General features: G+C 46.3%; 1 protein-coding gene across 1 annotated transcript in view; it reads right to left on the bottom strand.

Annotated features, from left to right (window-relative positions):
* Nucleotides 1-14,678, bottom strand: part of TGFB2 (transforming growth factor beta 2) — a 92,394-nt gene extending 77,716 nt beyond the window's left edge. The window contains exons 1-2 of the mRNA XM_069955591.1: nt 14,621-14,678; nt 13,695-14,100 (exon numbers count right to left, since the gene is read on the bottom strand). Coding sequence (XP_069811692.1) covers nt 13,695-14,100; nt 14,621-14,647 — 433 coding nt within the window. The 5' untranslated portion in view covers nt 14,648-14,678. The remainder of the gene's footprint in view (nt 1-13,694; nt 14,101-14,620) is intronic.
* Nucleotides 14,679-15,142: the final 464 nt, after the last annotated feature.

Genomic DNA, 15,142 nt, shown 5'->3' on the forward strand with positions numbered 1-15,142 from the left:
AAATTTTTCTTTTCAAAAAGTTAAAAAAAAAAAAAGAAAAAAAAAGAAACACGAAGAGCTTCTCAATTGTTGCATCTGGCTTCTTCCAGTCTGATGAATGAAACAACGGCCTAGTCAGGAGCCGGGACAGATGTGGTATTTCTCAGTGTGGTGTGGGGTTTGATACGGCCAGATAGAGCCAAATAAACACGGCCGGGGTCAGGGTAACAGAAGGAAGTTTTGTGCCAAGCAGAAGAATAATACTTCAGTATTAGCTAATTGACTTAATGTTAAGTAAACAGTAACACTAAGTCTCCTCTGTCTTGGTTTTCAGCTGATTTTTTATTTTTTTTTTTGGACAAAAATAAACAAAAACATTTGTCAATTTGAAAAGGACACAAAAACGTGTAAAAATAAAAAAGACAGGATGTAAAAGAAAATATAAGGAAAATAAGCAAAAAGAACAGTATACCTAATGATGTTCAGGACTGCTGGGGTTAGTTCTGGCTGTGCTGCTGAACGTAAGGTCATGGGTATGATGTGCGCCATGTGTTAACATTCCCCCTGTGAAGAGTCCATCATTTTCCTCCTAGTTCTCTAATACGCTTCCTTATGAAACAGTGTATGGGTTTAAGTAGGGAAATTACTCAGTAAGCTCCGCAGGGGCGGGGTTTAAGGTGAATTGATCCTGTGAAACTGCACCATCCATACATATAAAGGGTAGAACTTCTTTTACAGCTACAGAGCAGTTATTAGAGCTCTATCCTGTAATAAGATGATCACATGACTAGGACCCCCCTATAAACTTCACAAGACAACCCCTTTGATGAGTTTTGTCCCATTTTGACACTGGCCCCAGCTTGTTCCATTGGCAGTTCTAATACTTAGACCTCATGCTTTAGACTTATTTACATATTTAGTCACAGACTTTAAGGAAAGACACAGACTCTACAGGCTTCTCCCTCTTTTTCCTTATTCATTATCTCTACGGCTTCTAGAAAAAACTAAGAAAGTCCTGTAAGCAATTACTAGTCTACTATTCTAGGCTTAGGAGTCCAGTGGGCGGTCCTAATCAGTCATGTACAGTCATTCCGGAATGTGTTTACACACAGATAACTGTAACAAAGACCGCCCACTGGACTCCTAAGCCCAGAAAGAGCAATAATAACAGATTATACAGAAAATGTTCCAACAGAATTATACATCAATCTGCTCAGTTCCTCCAGCTGTATAACTAGCCGCCTGCTCATGACAGGTTCCCTTTAAGACAGCTGCCATCTTTGGCGGACTGGATGACCATTTCATTTGTGTTATGGCCTCCTTTTGTTCTTAGATAGATAAGCAAGTGTGCCTATGTTCTCAAATTTAGAGAAGGGGGAAAGGCGCTGTCAGTCTATTCTGGGGGTTTCCTATTCCCTACTCCGAAAAGAAAGCACACATGGGAGGGGGGGGGGGGGTATGAGGTGAGATGCCTACCACGGGGGACACTAGGGGAGATGCCTACCATGGGCGACACTAGGGGAGATGCCTACCATGGGCGACACTAGGGGAGATGCCTACCATGGGGGACACTAGGGGAGATGCCTACCATGGGCGACACTAGGGGAGATGTCTACCATGGGCGACACTAGGGGAGATGCCTACCATGGGGGACACTAGGGAAGATGCCTACCATGGGCGACACTAGGGGTGAAGCCTACCATGGGCGACATTAGTGGAGATGGCTACCATGGGGGGACACTAGGGGAGATGCCTACCATGGGCGACACTAGGGGAGATGCCTACCATGGGGGGACACTAGGGGAGATGCCTACCATGGGGGGACACTAGGGGAGATGCCTACCATGGGGGGACACTAGGGGAGATGCCTACCATGGGGGACACTAGGGAAGATGCCTATAATGGGGGACACTAGGGGATATGCCTGCCATGAGGGACACTAGGGGAGATGCCTACCATGGGGGACACTAGGGGAGATGCCTACCATGGGGGACACTAGGGAAGATGCCTACCATGGGGGACACTAGGGGAGATGCCTACCATGGGGGACACTAGGGAAGATGCCTATAATGGGGGACACTAGGGGATATGCCTGCCATGAGGGACACTAGGGGAGATGCCTACCATGGGGGACACTAGGGGAGATGCCTACCATGGGGGACACTAGGGGAGATGCCTACCATGGGGGACACTAGGGAAGATGCCTATAATGGGGGACACTAGGGAAGATGCCTACCATGAGGGACACTAGGGGATATGCCTGCCATGAGGGACACTAGGGGAGATGCCTACCATGGGGGACACTAGGGGAGATGCCTACCATGGGGAACACTAGAGGAGATGCCTACCATGGGGGACACTAGGGAAGATGCCTACCATGGGGGACACTAGGGGAGATGCCTACCATGGGGGAGAGTAGGGAAGATGCCTACCATGGGGGACAATAGGATAGATACCTATCATGTTAGGCACTAGGTCAGTTGTCTACCATGGGGGGGGGGGCACTGGATGGATACTGGGAGATGTCTAACATTTGCTATCTGCTAGGCAGAGGGCTAATAAACAGGGGATTACCTACAGTGGGATGGGGAGAGGAGGGAGGGATCAATCAAAAATTGGCAATGTGTATAAGGGATCAGGGGAGATAGCTGTTGATTGAACTATCACACCCATATGGCCAATTTTAGCTGACAAATGCCAGCCTCAGCTTTTCCATGTATTTCATAAAACTGATGGCCTATCCACAGGACACCTGGAATGGTGGGATTCTGACACATTGTAACCCCTTCAATCAACTGTTTGCCAGAACAATGGGCCCTCAAATACAGGGAACAAAAGTGGAAGCACACAGCTCCATACACTGTGTAGTGGCCATGCTGTGTTACTGCAGCTGAGCTCCCACTAAAGAGAATGAGAAGTATGGCGCAGTATCTCAGCACTACCGCTACACAAGGTCTGCTTGTGTGCTTGTGTCTCGGTTCTTGATCAAACTAATTGACAAAGGTTCAAGATGACCATTGATCAGATGTTAATGGCTTCTCTTAAAGGAGTTGTCCAGCGTAAATCTTTTTCTTTCAAATCAACTGATATCAGAAAGTTATATAGATTTGTAATTTACTTCTATTCCATACTCCATACTTCTTTCCATACTAATCAGCTGCTGTATGTCCTGCAGGAAGTGTTGTTTTATTTTCAGTCTGACACAGTGCTTTCTGCTGACATCTCTGTCCGAGACAGGAACTCTGTCTTGGTTTTATATGAATCCCCATAGAATGACATGACATACAGCAGCTGATAAGTATGGGAAGACATGAGATTTTTTAATAGAAGTAAATCACAAATCTATATAACGTTCAGACACCAGTTGATTTGAAAAAAAAAAAAAAAAAGTTTTTTGCTGGACAACCCCTTTAAGAATAGATCATCAACCATAGAATCCTGGAAACCCCCTTTAAAGGGGTCCTCCTGTGAACTTTTGTTTTCTTTTAAATCAACTAGTGTCGGTAAGCTATACAGATTTGTAATTTGCTTCTATTTAAAAATCTCAAGTCTTCCATTATTTATCAGCTGCTGTATGTCCCGCAGGAAGTGATGTATTCTCTCCAGTCTGACACAGTTCTCTCTGCTGCCACCTCTGTCCATGTCGGGAACTGTCCAGAGCAGTAGCAAATCCCCATAGAAAACCTCTCCTACTCTGGACAGTTCCTGACATGGACAGAGGTGGCAGCAGAGAGCACTGTGTCAGACTGGAGATAATACACCACTTCCTGCAGGACATACAGCAGTTGGTAAGTACTGAAAGATTTTTAAATAGAAGAAAATTACAGATCTATACAACTTTGTGACACCAGTTGATTCCATGTTTAGATATTTAATGGAAAAACAACAACTCACAGTGATCAAGATGGAGAAGATAACAGAAAGTCGGTGTCAGAGCGGTAGTACAGTAGTATGCAAACAGCGCAGCGGGTGAGGAGTCCCCGAGGCTCCACAGAAGGAACCTATTATCTAACATGTCAGATAGAATGATCCCACTATTTATGATAGCAGCCTAATATCCTGGAATATCAGCCGAGGAGCCAACGACACCGCGCTTAATTAGAAAAACAACTTACAACTGGTTACACACATGTGTGACACAAAAACCGACCAGCTGCAAGTGAGGAATGTGAGCATCTGCCGCCATATGGCGTTACGGCACGCCGGACCATTTCACCCACTGTAACGCTAGGCATGATGCAATGTGGCCCATGTATCATTGGTTTATTCTTCTTTTCATAGAGACAGCGCCCCACTTGCATATAGGCTGTATGTGGTACTGCAGCTCTGCCCTATTTGAAAGTGAGGTTCCTATGATGTAGCATAGAGTCATAGAGGTGTGACCACAAAGGGGCCCAAAGGATCAGCAGAACAGGGGATCCAAGAGAAGAGTCTGAATGGTGGTCAAGAATTGGGGTAATGGAGTCGGCCAAGCTGCTACATATTGTTATACAATGAGTTTTCGCCGTAGTTTCCCCTCTTAAAGGGGGTTTCCAGGATTAGAAAAACACAGCTGCTATCTTACATGTAGAGTAACCTTAAAGGGGTTATCCAGGTTTAGAAAAAGACAGCTGCGTTCTTCCTAAAACGGCGCCACCCATGTCCTCAGTTTGTGTGTGGTATTAAAGCTCAGTTGCACTGGAGTGAATGAAGCCAAGTTGTAATATCAAACACAACCTGAGGGCAGGGGTGGTGCTGTTTAAGGAAGTAAGCAGCCATGTTTTTCTAAACCTGGATAACCACTTTAAGGTAAGTATACACGTAAGATAGCTGTTGGTTGAGCGTTCATTTAGCTGATAACTGTCTGTACTGATCCCTGTGGGCCGCCCTGGCCCTGTCCCTGGTCAACACGAACGCTAGATCAGCGCTCGTTTACATTCTTGATCGGGACGTGTAATAGGACCCTTAGGGAAATATTACACAAAGCGATTTTTCGACGATCGGCGATTAACGATAAATGAAATCAAACGACCGCCATGGCGAACGACCTGAAATTGTTCACCCAATTACAAGGAACGATAATCGTTACTTATGATCGTTATTGCATTCGTCCTGTCATGGCTACTGTGAACGACCGAACAACGTCTTATTCTATGCGAACGATTTGCAAACGATCAACGATAAAAATAATTCTATTAAACGACCAACGATTTCTCATTGGCCGTTTAATCGTTGTCTGCTATTACACTAAACGATTATCGTTCAAATCCGAACTTAACGATTTTTCGAACGATAAACGTTCCATGTAATAGGACCCTTACACTGACTGACACCCCACCCCTAGGAGGCGCCATTCTCACCACATCCTTCACGTTCTTTCCCAGTTTTAATGTTCTGGCTGATCGCTATCAGCCCAGATGTTGCCCTGTTTGTAGCTGACCACCTCCCCCGCAGGGCTCCGCTGGATGACATCATTGTTTACAGGCCTCGAGTCCATATAACGTTCCCTTTATTTCAGGACTTGGACCGTTACCGTTCCATTCACGTGACTCGACCTGAACTAACCTCGGCCGTTCTTTTCTCTCTCTCTCCTTTTCTCCAGGAGCCACGGACAGAACTTTTCTTAATTGCTTTGACCTATGTGCTAATTTCTGATTTCCCGTCACCGGGCCCTTTGCTCGGCCTTGGCCGTCGGCTATGAGATGTCTGTCATTCTTCAGTCTGTAATCAATCATCGACCCTAATTCCTAATCCGCTGCCATTGAGGGTCAGAACGCTCCTTTGCATGGGGTATAATTAGAGGCTGCAGATTTTAGCGATATGTGCAGTAACTTGTCGTTAACCCCGAGCGATCTGAGCTCGGAGCCGTACTCCTATGTTCTGTGACATCACCGGTGACCTTGGAGGACGTTCCCCTTTAAGACCGTGATAGGCATCCTCCGCCATACCAGCAACATAAAGGCACAACTCAATCCTGTTAGACCGAAACCGCTCAAGGTCTCGACACCTGTTCCCCCAGCGATCTATTCTGATTTACAGATGCATCTGTTTATATCCTGCTGCTGAGCCAGCACGAAAGCCGGTGTACAGGATTAGAAAAAACATGGCTGCTTTCTTCCAAAAACAGCGCTGCACCTGTCCCAGGGTGGTATCCGGTATTGCAACTCAGCTTCGGTGACTTGAACAAACCTGAGCTGCAATTCCACACTCAACCTGTGGACAGGGGTAGCGCTGTTTTTGAAAGAACTGCCCTTTTGAAAATTTTAAATTATGTTGCATCCACCACTGCAGATATAGGTAAAAGGGAGATAAAATAAATTACACCTGTCTTTTAGCTGATAAGGAGGCAAAGTTATAAAATCATGTTTTCCCTCTAAGCTCAATGGAGGTCGTGCTGAGCTGCAGCATGCATGCCTCCACCCTCCCCCACACCTTCCCTGTTTGACTCACAGCACTGTGCCCTATACATCGATCATGCAGGGCGGGGGAAGGTGGTGGAGTAGGCATCTATGCTGCTCAGCCCGGCCTCTACGACTCTTGGGCTTGGAAGGAAAACATGATTTTATAACTTTGCAAACATTGATCAGCTTAGCTTTTTCGTTACACAACAAAGGGTTTTGTGGTTGGCCATTGATATCGATAAGCCCTAAGAGCTGAAGGGCCTTCTCTGTGGCCTATATAAGCCTGACCAGTGTCTATGGAGAATGGCTGAAGCTACTCTACTGACCCGGCACCACTCTACGGCACAGTCTCTACACCATAACCCATTGGCGCTCTTGGCTTGGGGTCCCGGATACTGAACCACCTCGGCTCCACAGCCACATACAGTCGTCTCTAAGCTCCGGCGAAGAACTCGGCTACGTCTTGAATAATTATTTTCAGCTTTCAGCCAGGAAGTTCTTTTGAAATCCTTCCAAAAATGACAGAAATGCAAAACAAAGCGAAACGCGTTTCATCCAGCCGAACAATACAGATCTTCCATTTTATAGGACGTGACAGACAACCTGCAAGCTCCTGCCGACGTGTTTTTACAATGTAAACTTGCCCGTAAAATGTAAATGAGCAATACAAGATAAACTTCCCGATTACACCAAACCGCATTATCCCGACCTTCAATAAATGACGCGTGCACGCCGCCGGGAGCCAAGCGTTACACGTGCAAAGGATGTGCTACTGCATAAGAGGGTCCTCTGATGGGAGATTGAGGTCCTACCCCCCCCCCCCCCCACTGTGATCAGCTGATCTAGGGAGTACGTCGGCGGTGAGCTTTACTCTCCTTAAGTGAACCTTCACATGGCACACAATGCAATATAATGTGTCAGGCACCAAACGCTTAGTGTAGGCGTCAGAGGGGGCTTGAGACACGTTTACCGTGAATTTTAAGTTAAAGGGGTTATCCAACATTTAAAATTGTTTTATAGATTGCTGCCCTGTTGGTAAACCTAATAAACATGTTATACTTACCTCTCCACGCTCCCCCTCTGTCCTGATGTGGCCTCTCTGGTTTCCCCTGCTGACTGCAGCTCCGCCACTTCTGAGATGAACTCGTCCCAGGAGTGACAGCCCACTCAACCAATCACTGCCTGAGACAGGACAGCACCATGGGCAGTGATTGGCTAAGCAGGCGACGAGTTCAACTCAGAAGAAGCGGAGCTGCAGCCAGCAGGGGAAACCGGAGAGGCCACATCGGGACACTGGGGGAGCGTGACCTAATCAGCGACCTCTGACTGGCTGCATAGTGATCATGTGACTTCCCACAATATGTGTGTAACATATGGCAAGCCAGAGTAGCCTGAAGGAGCGGAGATGGAGTTCCCCTTTAAATCCCCCCCTGAACAGGACTGGAGCGTAATAAGCTGTGACACACAATTATTCCTATCTCCCACAAATACTTCTCTGGCCTAACATATAACCCGGAGCCTGGCGCTGCGCCATATCAATCCCTATTAACTCTATTTAAAGGGCTCACTTAGCCAAAAATAATATTTAATTCAGAATAAGCCTTTGGGATATACGCAGTGTCTATCACAGCCGCTCAGCGCTGCTATAAATATCGGCCAGGCCGTATACATATATATAGAGCGCTGGGGCATACTTGTAATAGTTTGGAGCTACTCCCTGCGAGTCTTTCCCATGCTACCAGCTTCATCATGTGACCTACTGTGCAAGTTTATACAACCGCACGGCGTATACTGGCTGTGACCATCGAGTTCACCTCTAAGTCTTCCAAAAACTCCCGGCGAGTCCTGCTTCTGCATATCCGCAGTTCTTACCTATCCATTTATGAATGACATCAATGCTTCTTTATATAGAGCAAGCTGCTGACTTAGATGTACTGTCCCTTTAAATCCTCACCATTACAAAATTACAGAGGCTTTATGGCACCATACAGGCACTGGCAGTCATCCATTGACTTTACTGTATAGTATATAGATCTATGCACCTGGCTACAAGATGAGAACAAAGCATCATCATTAGCTCATTGGGGGCCGACCCATGGCTCTCAAGCTATTGCAGAACTACAACTTCCAGCATGCCGGGAGTTGTAGTTTTTGCAAGGTCTACAGGTTGGTGAACTCTGCTATAGACAGGAGCCAATATACGGTCATCCATGAGTATCAACTATCACCTCTAACATTATATTGTAGAATTTATGTATGGCCTCCTCCCCTCCCCCACCACCTATATACTACTTAATGCCCCCTATTTATGAATGAAATCAGTGTCTTTTTGTACATAGCAAGCTGCTTACTTAGCTGAACTGTCCCTTTAAATCTTCACCATTATAAAATTCAAGAAGCTTTATGGCCCCTTACAGGCATTGGCATCCAATGGCTTCGCCATGTATTATATGTGTACTGCATGTGGTTGAGCTTTACAAAATTACAAAATTAAAGGGGCCTTTATGGCATCTTACTGGCATTGGCATCAACTGACTTTGCTATATATTACTTCATCTGGTTGAGCTCAGCTGCTATAATACATCTGGAGACCTTTAAGTCACCAGTAGTTATGTAAGAACGTGACCCCCCAAACTGTTGCAAAACTACGACTCCCAGCATGCCCTTAAAAGCTGTTGAAAAACTACAATATTAGCATGCTCTCAAAGCTGTTGCAAAACTACAATCCCCAGCATGCCCTAAAATCTGTAGCAAAACTACAACTCCCAGCATGCCCTAAAAGCTGTGGCAAAACTACAACTCCCAGCATGCCCTAAAATTTGTTGCAAAACTACAACTCCCAGCATGCCCTAAAAACTGTAGCAAAACTACAACTCCGAGCATGCCCTAAAAGCTATTGCAAAATTACAACTCCCAGCATGCACTAGAAGTTGTGGCAAAACTACAATATCAACACACCCTAAAAGCTGTTGGACAACTACAGCTCCCAGTATACTCTAAAATTTGTTGCAAAACTACAGCGCCCAGCATGCCCTAAAAACTGTTGTAAAACTACAACTCACAGCATGCCCTAAAAGTTGTGGCAAAACTGCAACTCCCAGCATGCCCTAAAAACTGTTGTAAAACTACAACTCACAGCATGCCCTAAAACTGTTGTAAAACTACAACTCACAGCATGCCCTAAAAGTTGTGGCAAAACTGCAACTCCCAGCATGCCCTAAAATCTGTTGTAAAACTACAACTCCCAGCATGCCCTAAAAACTGTTGTAAAACTACAACTCCCAGCATGCCCTAAAAGTTGTGGCAAAACTGCAACTCCCAGCATGCCCTAAAATCTGTTGCAAAACTACAACTCCCAGCATGCCCTAAAATCTGTTGCAAAACTACAACTCCCAGCATGCCCTAAAACTGTTGTAAAACTACAACTCCTAGCATGCCCTAAAATCTGTTGTAAAACTACAACTCCCAGCATGCCCTAAAAGCTGTTGCAAAACTACAACTCCCAGCATGCCCTAAAAGCTGTTGCAAAACTACAACTCCCAGCATGCCCTAAAATCTGTTGCAAAACTACAACTCCCAGCATGCCCTAAAATCTGTTGTAAAACTACAACTCCCAGCATGCCCTAAAAACTGTTGTAAAACTACAACTCCCAGCATGCCCTAAAAACTGTTGCAAAACTACAACTCCCAGCATGCCCTAAAAGTTGTGGCAAAACTACAACTCCCAGCATGCCCTAAAAGCTGTTGTAAAACTACAACTGCCAGCATGCCCTAAAAACTGTTGTAAAACTACAACTCCCAGCATGCCCTAAAAGTTGTGGCAAAACTACAACTCCCAGCATGCCCTAAAAACTGTTGTAAAACTACAACTCCTAGCATGCCCTAAAAACTGTTGTAAAACTACAACTCCCAGCATGCCCTAAAAGTTGTGGCAAAACTACAACTCCCAGCATGCCCTAAAATCTGTTGCAAAACTACAACTCCCAGCATGCCCTAAAAGCTGTTGCAAAACTACAACTCCCAGCATGCCCTAAAAGCTGTTGCAAAACTACAACTCCCAGCATGCCCTAAAAGTTGTTGCAAAACTACAATCCCCAGCATGCCCTGACAGCCTTCGGCTGTCAGGGCATGCTGGGGATTGTAGTTTTGCACCAGCTGGAGAGCCTGGGGTTAGGAAGCGTTGCTCTAAGATGATAAATACACTTGCATTACATTACAGTCATCATAGCCGATTCCCTCTGATAATCAAAGGCGGCATTACTATAATCATTCAGACATTTCTATGGAGATAATAACTCTTCCCAATATCCCAGGACACAACCAGGAGACAATCATCAGAAAAAGCAATGGATCTGAGAAGATCTGTCGCCCTCTATTGGTCATAGGTGGAACTGCAACCAGATTTCACTCAATCCCAATAAATAGGATCTACATTTATTTTGCACCCATACAAAGTTGCAATATTGTAACAATTCCTATGTCGATATAACGTGTATACAGCAGGTGCCATCAGATATAGATTCTCAATGGGATCTGTAGGAAGGCCCGCGCCCCCTAACGTCCCCATCGCTTCTTTTGCCATTATAAGTTCTGATGAAGAAAAGCTGACAAGCACTAGAAACAGTCCTTTGGCTCCGGCAGGTAACAGGAAAGACAAGGGTGGAGTATGTTTATCATATTCCTTATGTAATGAGCCGTGTTAAAATACCATTAAGTGCAGGAGAATTCTTGGCCGGTGGGGAAGAAGGGAAAATGGGCCATTTCTTGTCATCTCCGGCCTGAGATTATTGCACATTTTAGGGTTATAATAGAACCTGCTGCAGAACCTCTTTTTTTTTTTTTTTTTTTTTTTTTGATGCATAGACATAGTGGGGCTGGAGGCCAATGTCTGTAAGGTGCCATAAAGGCCCCTTGAATTTTGTAATGATGAAGATTTGAAGGGACAGTACCGCTAAGTCAGCAGCTTAAGTGTATGCAAAGAGGAGTTGATGTCATTCATAAATACATATGTAAGAACTGCAAATAGGGGGCATAAGGGGGTATATATGTGGGGGAGAAGGGGTAACAGGGCAACAGATGGATTCTACTGCAGAAAAATAGCAGAGAAGAAAATTTACTCTGACCTTACAATGTTATTGTGTAAAGTAGTAGTAGTGTAGTAAAACTCCCAGCATGCCCTACCAGTCTCTCATTTGCAAAACTACAACTCCCAGCATGCCCTGACAGCCTCTAATTTGCAAAACTACAACTCCCAGCATGCCCTGACAGCCTCTAATTTGCAAAACTACAACTCCCAGCATGCCCTGACAGTCTCTCATTTGCAAAACTACAACTCCCAGCATGCCCTGACAGCCTCTAATTTGCAAAACTACAACTCCCAGCATGCCCTGACAGTCTCTCATTTGCAAAACTACAACTCCCAGCATGCCCTGACAGGCTCTCATTTTCAAAACTACAACTCCCAGCATGCCCTGACAGTCTCTCATTTGCAAAACTACAACTCCCAGCATGCCTTAGTCACTGAAGTATAGAAATAGTACAGAAGACAACTGGCACCCACTGACACTTTGTTAATAACTATTGTCTTATGCTCCTCAAGATTTACAGAGCTACAACTCTCATCGTGTCCTACTGTGCAAGTGTCTATGGTCTCATATTATATACAGATGTGATCATCTAAGACGGTGTTCTCCAACTTGTGCCCCCCCCCCAGCTATTGTGAAACTACAACTCCCATCATGGCCTGTATAGGGTTATTAACTACAATGCCCAGCATGCCTTGCTAGCTAATATAGAGGCTCACTGGTGCTCCATTAATGGCTATGGCCTAATGCAGTGTACCGTAACCTGTGGCGTCCCATGTGGTGCAAAACTACAACTCTCATCGTGTCCTACTGTTTATATGATCTTATGGCAGATACAAATGGGACCAACTAAGACACTGCTCTCCAACATGTTGCAAAACTACAACTCCCACCATGCTGCACATCTACATCTCAACTACAACTCCCACCATGTTGCACACCTACATCTTCCATCATGTTGCATCTCAACTACACCTCCCACCATGTTGCACATCTACATCTCCCACCATGCCCTGACAGCCTTCGGCTGTTAGGGCATGGTGGGAGATGTAGATGTGCAAACAACTGGAGAACGAAGTGGTCTCTAAATTCTGGGCCTGTTACTCCCATCGGGGCATGTTAGGAGTTGTAGTCTTCTCTGGTGGTTACAAGTCTAGTATCCTTCGAGTGACCTCCGCCATGACTACACCACATCTCTGCCCTTCTGTCGCTTACACACTGCGCCGCTTCTCAGCCTTCCTGTAGTGACCTCATTAACCCTATAATCCAAGGACTGCACTACTCAGCATGAAGCCCCCTGAGATCTATCCCTGCACCCACCTAGAAGGTTTCCAGCTCTAACACCCTTTCCCAATGTCTTCCTTTCAACCAGAGGTTACCACAAGCTCCAGCCCAGCAGGGAAGGAAGGGTTAATGCTGTCACCACCAGGAGAGCTCACAGTGCATTGCAAAATTTCTCTTGGCTGCAAGTCAATTTCCAGTTCACATTCTGTATTTGCTTCATTCTCTCTCCAGTGTGTGACCAGTATGGGGGGGTGGCAGGCTGCACCCCGCTATCTCTTACTATGTCACCATGGCCGCTAGAAGAGGTGGTGCCAGCTGGACCACCAGGGTGCCTGATGACCCTCCGAGCCTGTGCCATAGGTTGTTATACAGGGGTAAGGGTTATATAATCACTCCTATCCATGTGTGAGTGCTGACTACTGGAGGGGAAGGGGGGTGAGCGCCAAATACGCCTCCAGGGCACGGGTAGGGGAACCTTGGCTCTCCAGCTGTTGCAACACTACAACTCCCATTTGGCTGTCCAGGCATGATGGGAGTTGTAGTGTTGCAACAGCTGGAGAGCCAAGGTTCCCTACCCCTGATCTAGGGAATAAAGAAGAGCAGTGTTCCCCAACATGTGGCTCTCCAAAACTACAACTCCCAGCATGCACAGAGCCATAGTTTTGCAACAGGTTGGGGAGAACTGCCATAAAGTGCAATAAGGTCAATGCCCCATAGAGAGGCCGATGGGGGGTTTCAGCTGCCACTCTCATAGCATAGTGGGAGTTGTAGTCCTGGAAAGCAGCAGTCAGCTACAAATGAACTACAAAACTACAACTCCCATCACATTCCAATAATGGGCATTGTAGTTCTCAGACATAGGCGATGAATGCTATACACGTCTACCACTAACAGGACATCTAGAATGGGAAAATTGGCATACTCGCCCAGTGCTCAGGTCCAGGGGCTGGGGGGGGGGGGCACTTACTTTCAGAGGTGAAAGTCGGGGGGAGAAAATCTATTTTGTAAACTTCCTTAGCAAAATATTCCTCATCAGTCCTCTCCTTCTCACAGATGATGGCCCTCTGGTTGGCTTTCTCCTGCAGCAGGTCCCTGGTGCTGTTGTAGATGGCGATGACATCCTGGGACACCTCCTCAGGCTCGGGGTAATCCTCTGGGGGGCTGTTCAGCTTGAGTTTGCTGAGGATCTGCCCCCTGATGGCCTCGATCCTCTTCCTCATGAACTGCTCCATGTCCAGGGTGCTGCAGGTAGACAGGCTGAGGGCCAGCAGGGCCAGGTCCAGGGTGAGGAACATGCTCACCAGATAGGAAGAAGACTGCATCTTCCCTGGGATTCTCCAATCCACAAGCAGGACACTGCAGGAGCCCAAGGTCTATGTACAAATAATTACAATAATAACAATAAACACAACAATAAGGCAAAAAAAAAAATAAGTTTCCAAAAAAAAAAAGTTTTCAAAAGTTTCTAAAAGTTTTCAAAAAGTTTCCCAAAGTTTCCAAAAATGTCTCCAAAGTTTCTAAAAGTTGCCAAAAGTTCCCAAAGTATAAAAAAGTCCTAAAGAGCAACATGTAATAATAATATAAGTGTTAGTGGGAGAGTGGGGAGGCTGAGGAGGGAGCAGTCCATGGAGGGGACAGTCATGTAGGTGATGGGAGACACTGAGGCTGCTGGGGCTCCTGATCACCTCCAGATCCCGGCCAGGGCGCACACAGACTGGCGCAGGGCAGGGGAGGATGGGAGCTGCTGCTGCTGCTGCTGCGGGGGGCTGAGGCTGGACGAGGCTGGAGGAGATCTGACGTGTCGTGCAGGCTGCATCCAGGCGGCAGCTTCCTCCACTGTGTAGCGGCCGGGGCGGCTCTCTCCTAGCTGGCGGCTCCGGATGCGGCACTCACCGTTATGAGGCGCACGGTCTGCCCCATGTGTGACGCTCCGGCCGGGACTCTGCCAGCAGATAACATCACCCGCACATTTATAACGGCTCCCGCACCACGTGCTGCCCCGACACCGAGTGACGTGACCGAGGATTCCTGTGCGGGGAGAGAGACAGACAGAGAGAGAGAGAGAGAGAGCGGTGCCCGGGGGAGCGAGGAGGTGCCAGCCAGTGCCAACCCATACCTGCCCCCCTGCAGCCTCTGTATGTGCCGGAGAGGAGGGGGGGGGGGGGAGATAGATAGATAGATAGATAGATAGATAGATAGATAGATAGATAGGAGATAGATAGATAGATAGATAGATAGATAGGAGATAGATAGATAGATAGATAGATAGATAGATAGATAGATAGATAGATAGATAGATAGATAGGAGAGATAGATAGATAGATAGAAGATAGATAGATAGATAGGAGATAGATAGATAGGAGATAGATAGATAGGAGATAGATAGATAGATAGATAGATAGATAGATAGATAGA

Source organism: Dendropsophus ebraccatus, chromosome 15, assembly GCF_027789765.1.
Source record: "Dendropsophus ebraccatus isolate aDenEbr1 chromosome 15, aDenEbr1.pat, whole genome shotgun sequence".
In the NCBI taxonomy this organism is placed as follows: domain Eukaryota; kingdom Metazoa; phylum Chordata; class Amphibia; order Anura; family Hylidae; genus Dendropsophus; species Dendropsophus ebraccatus.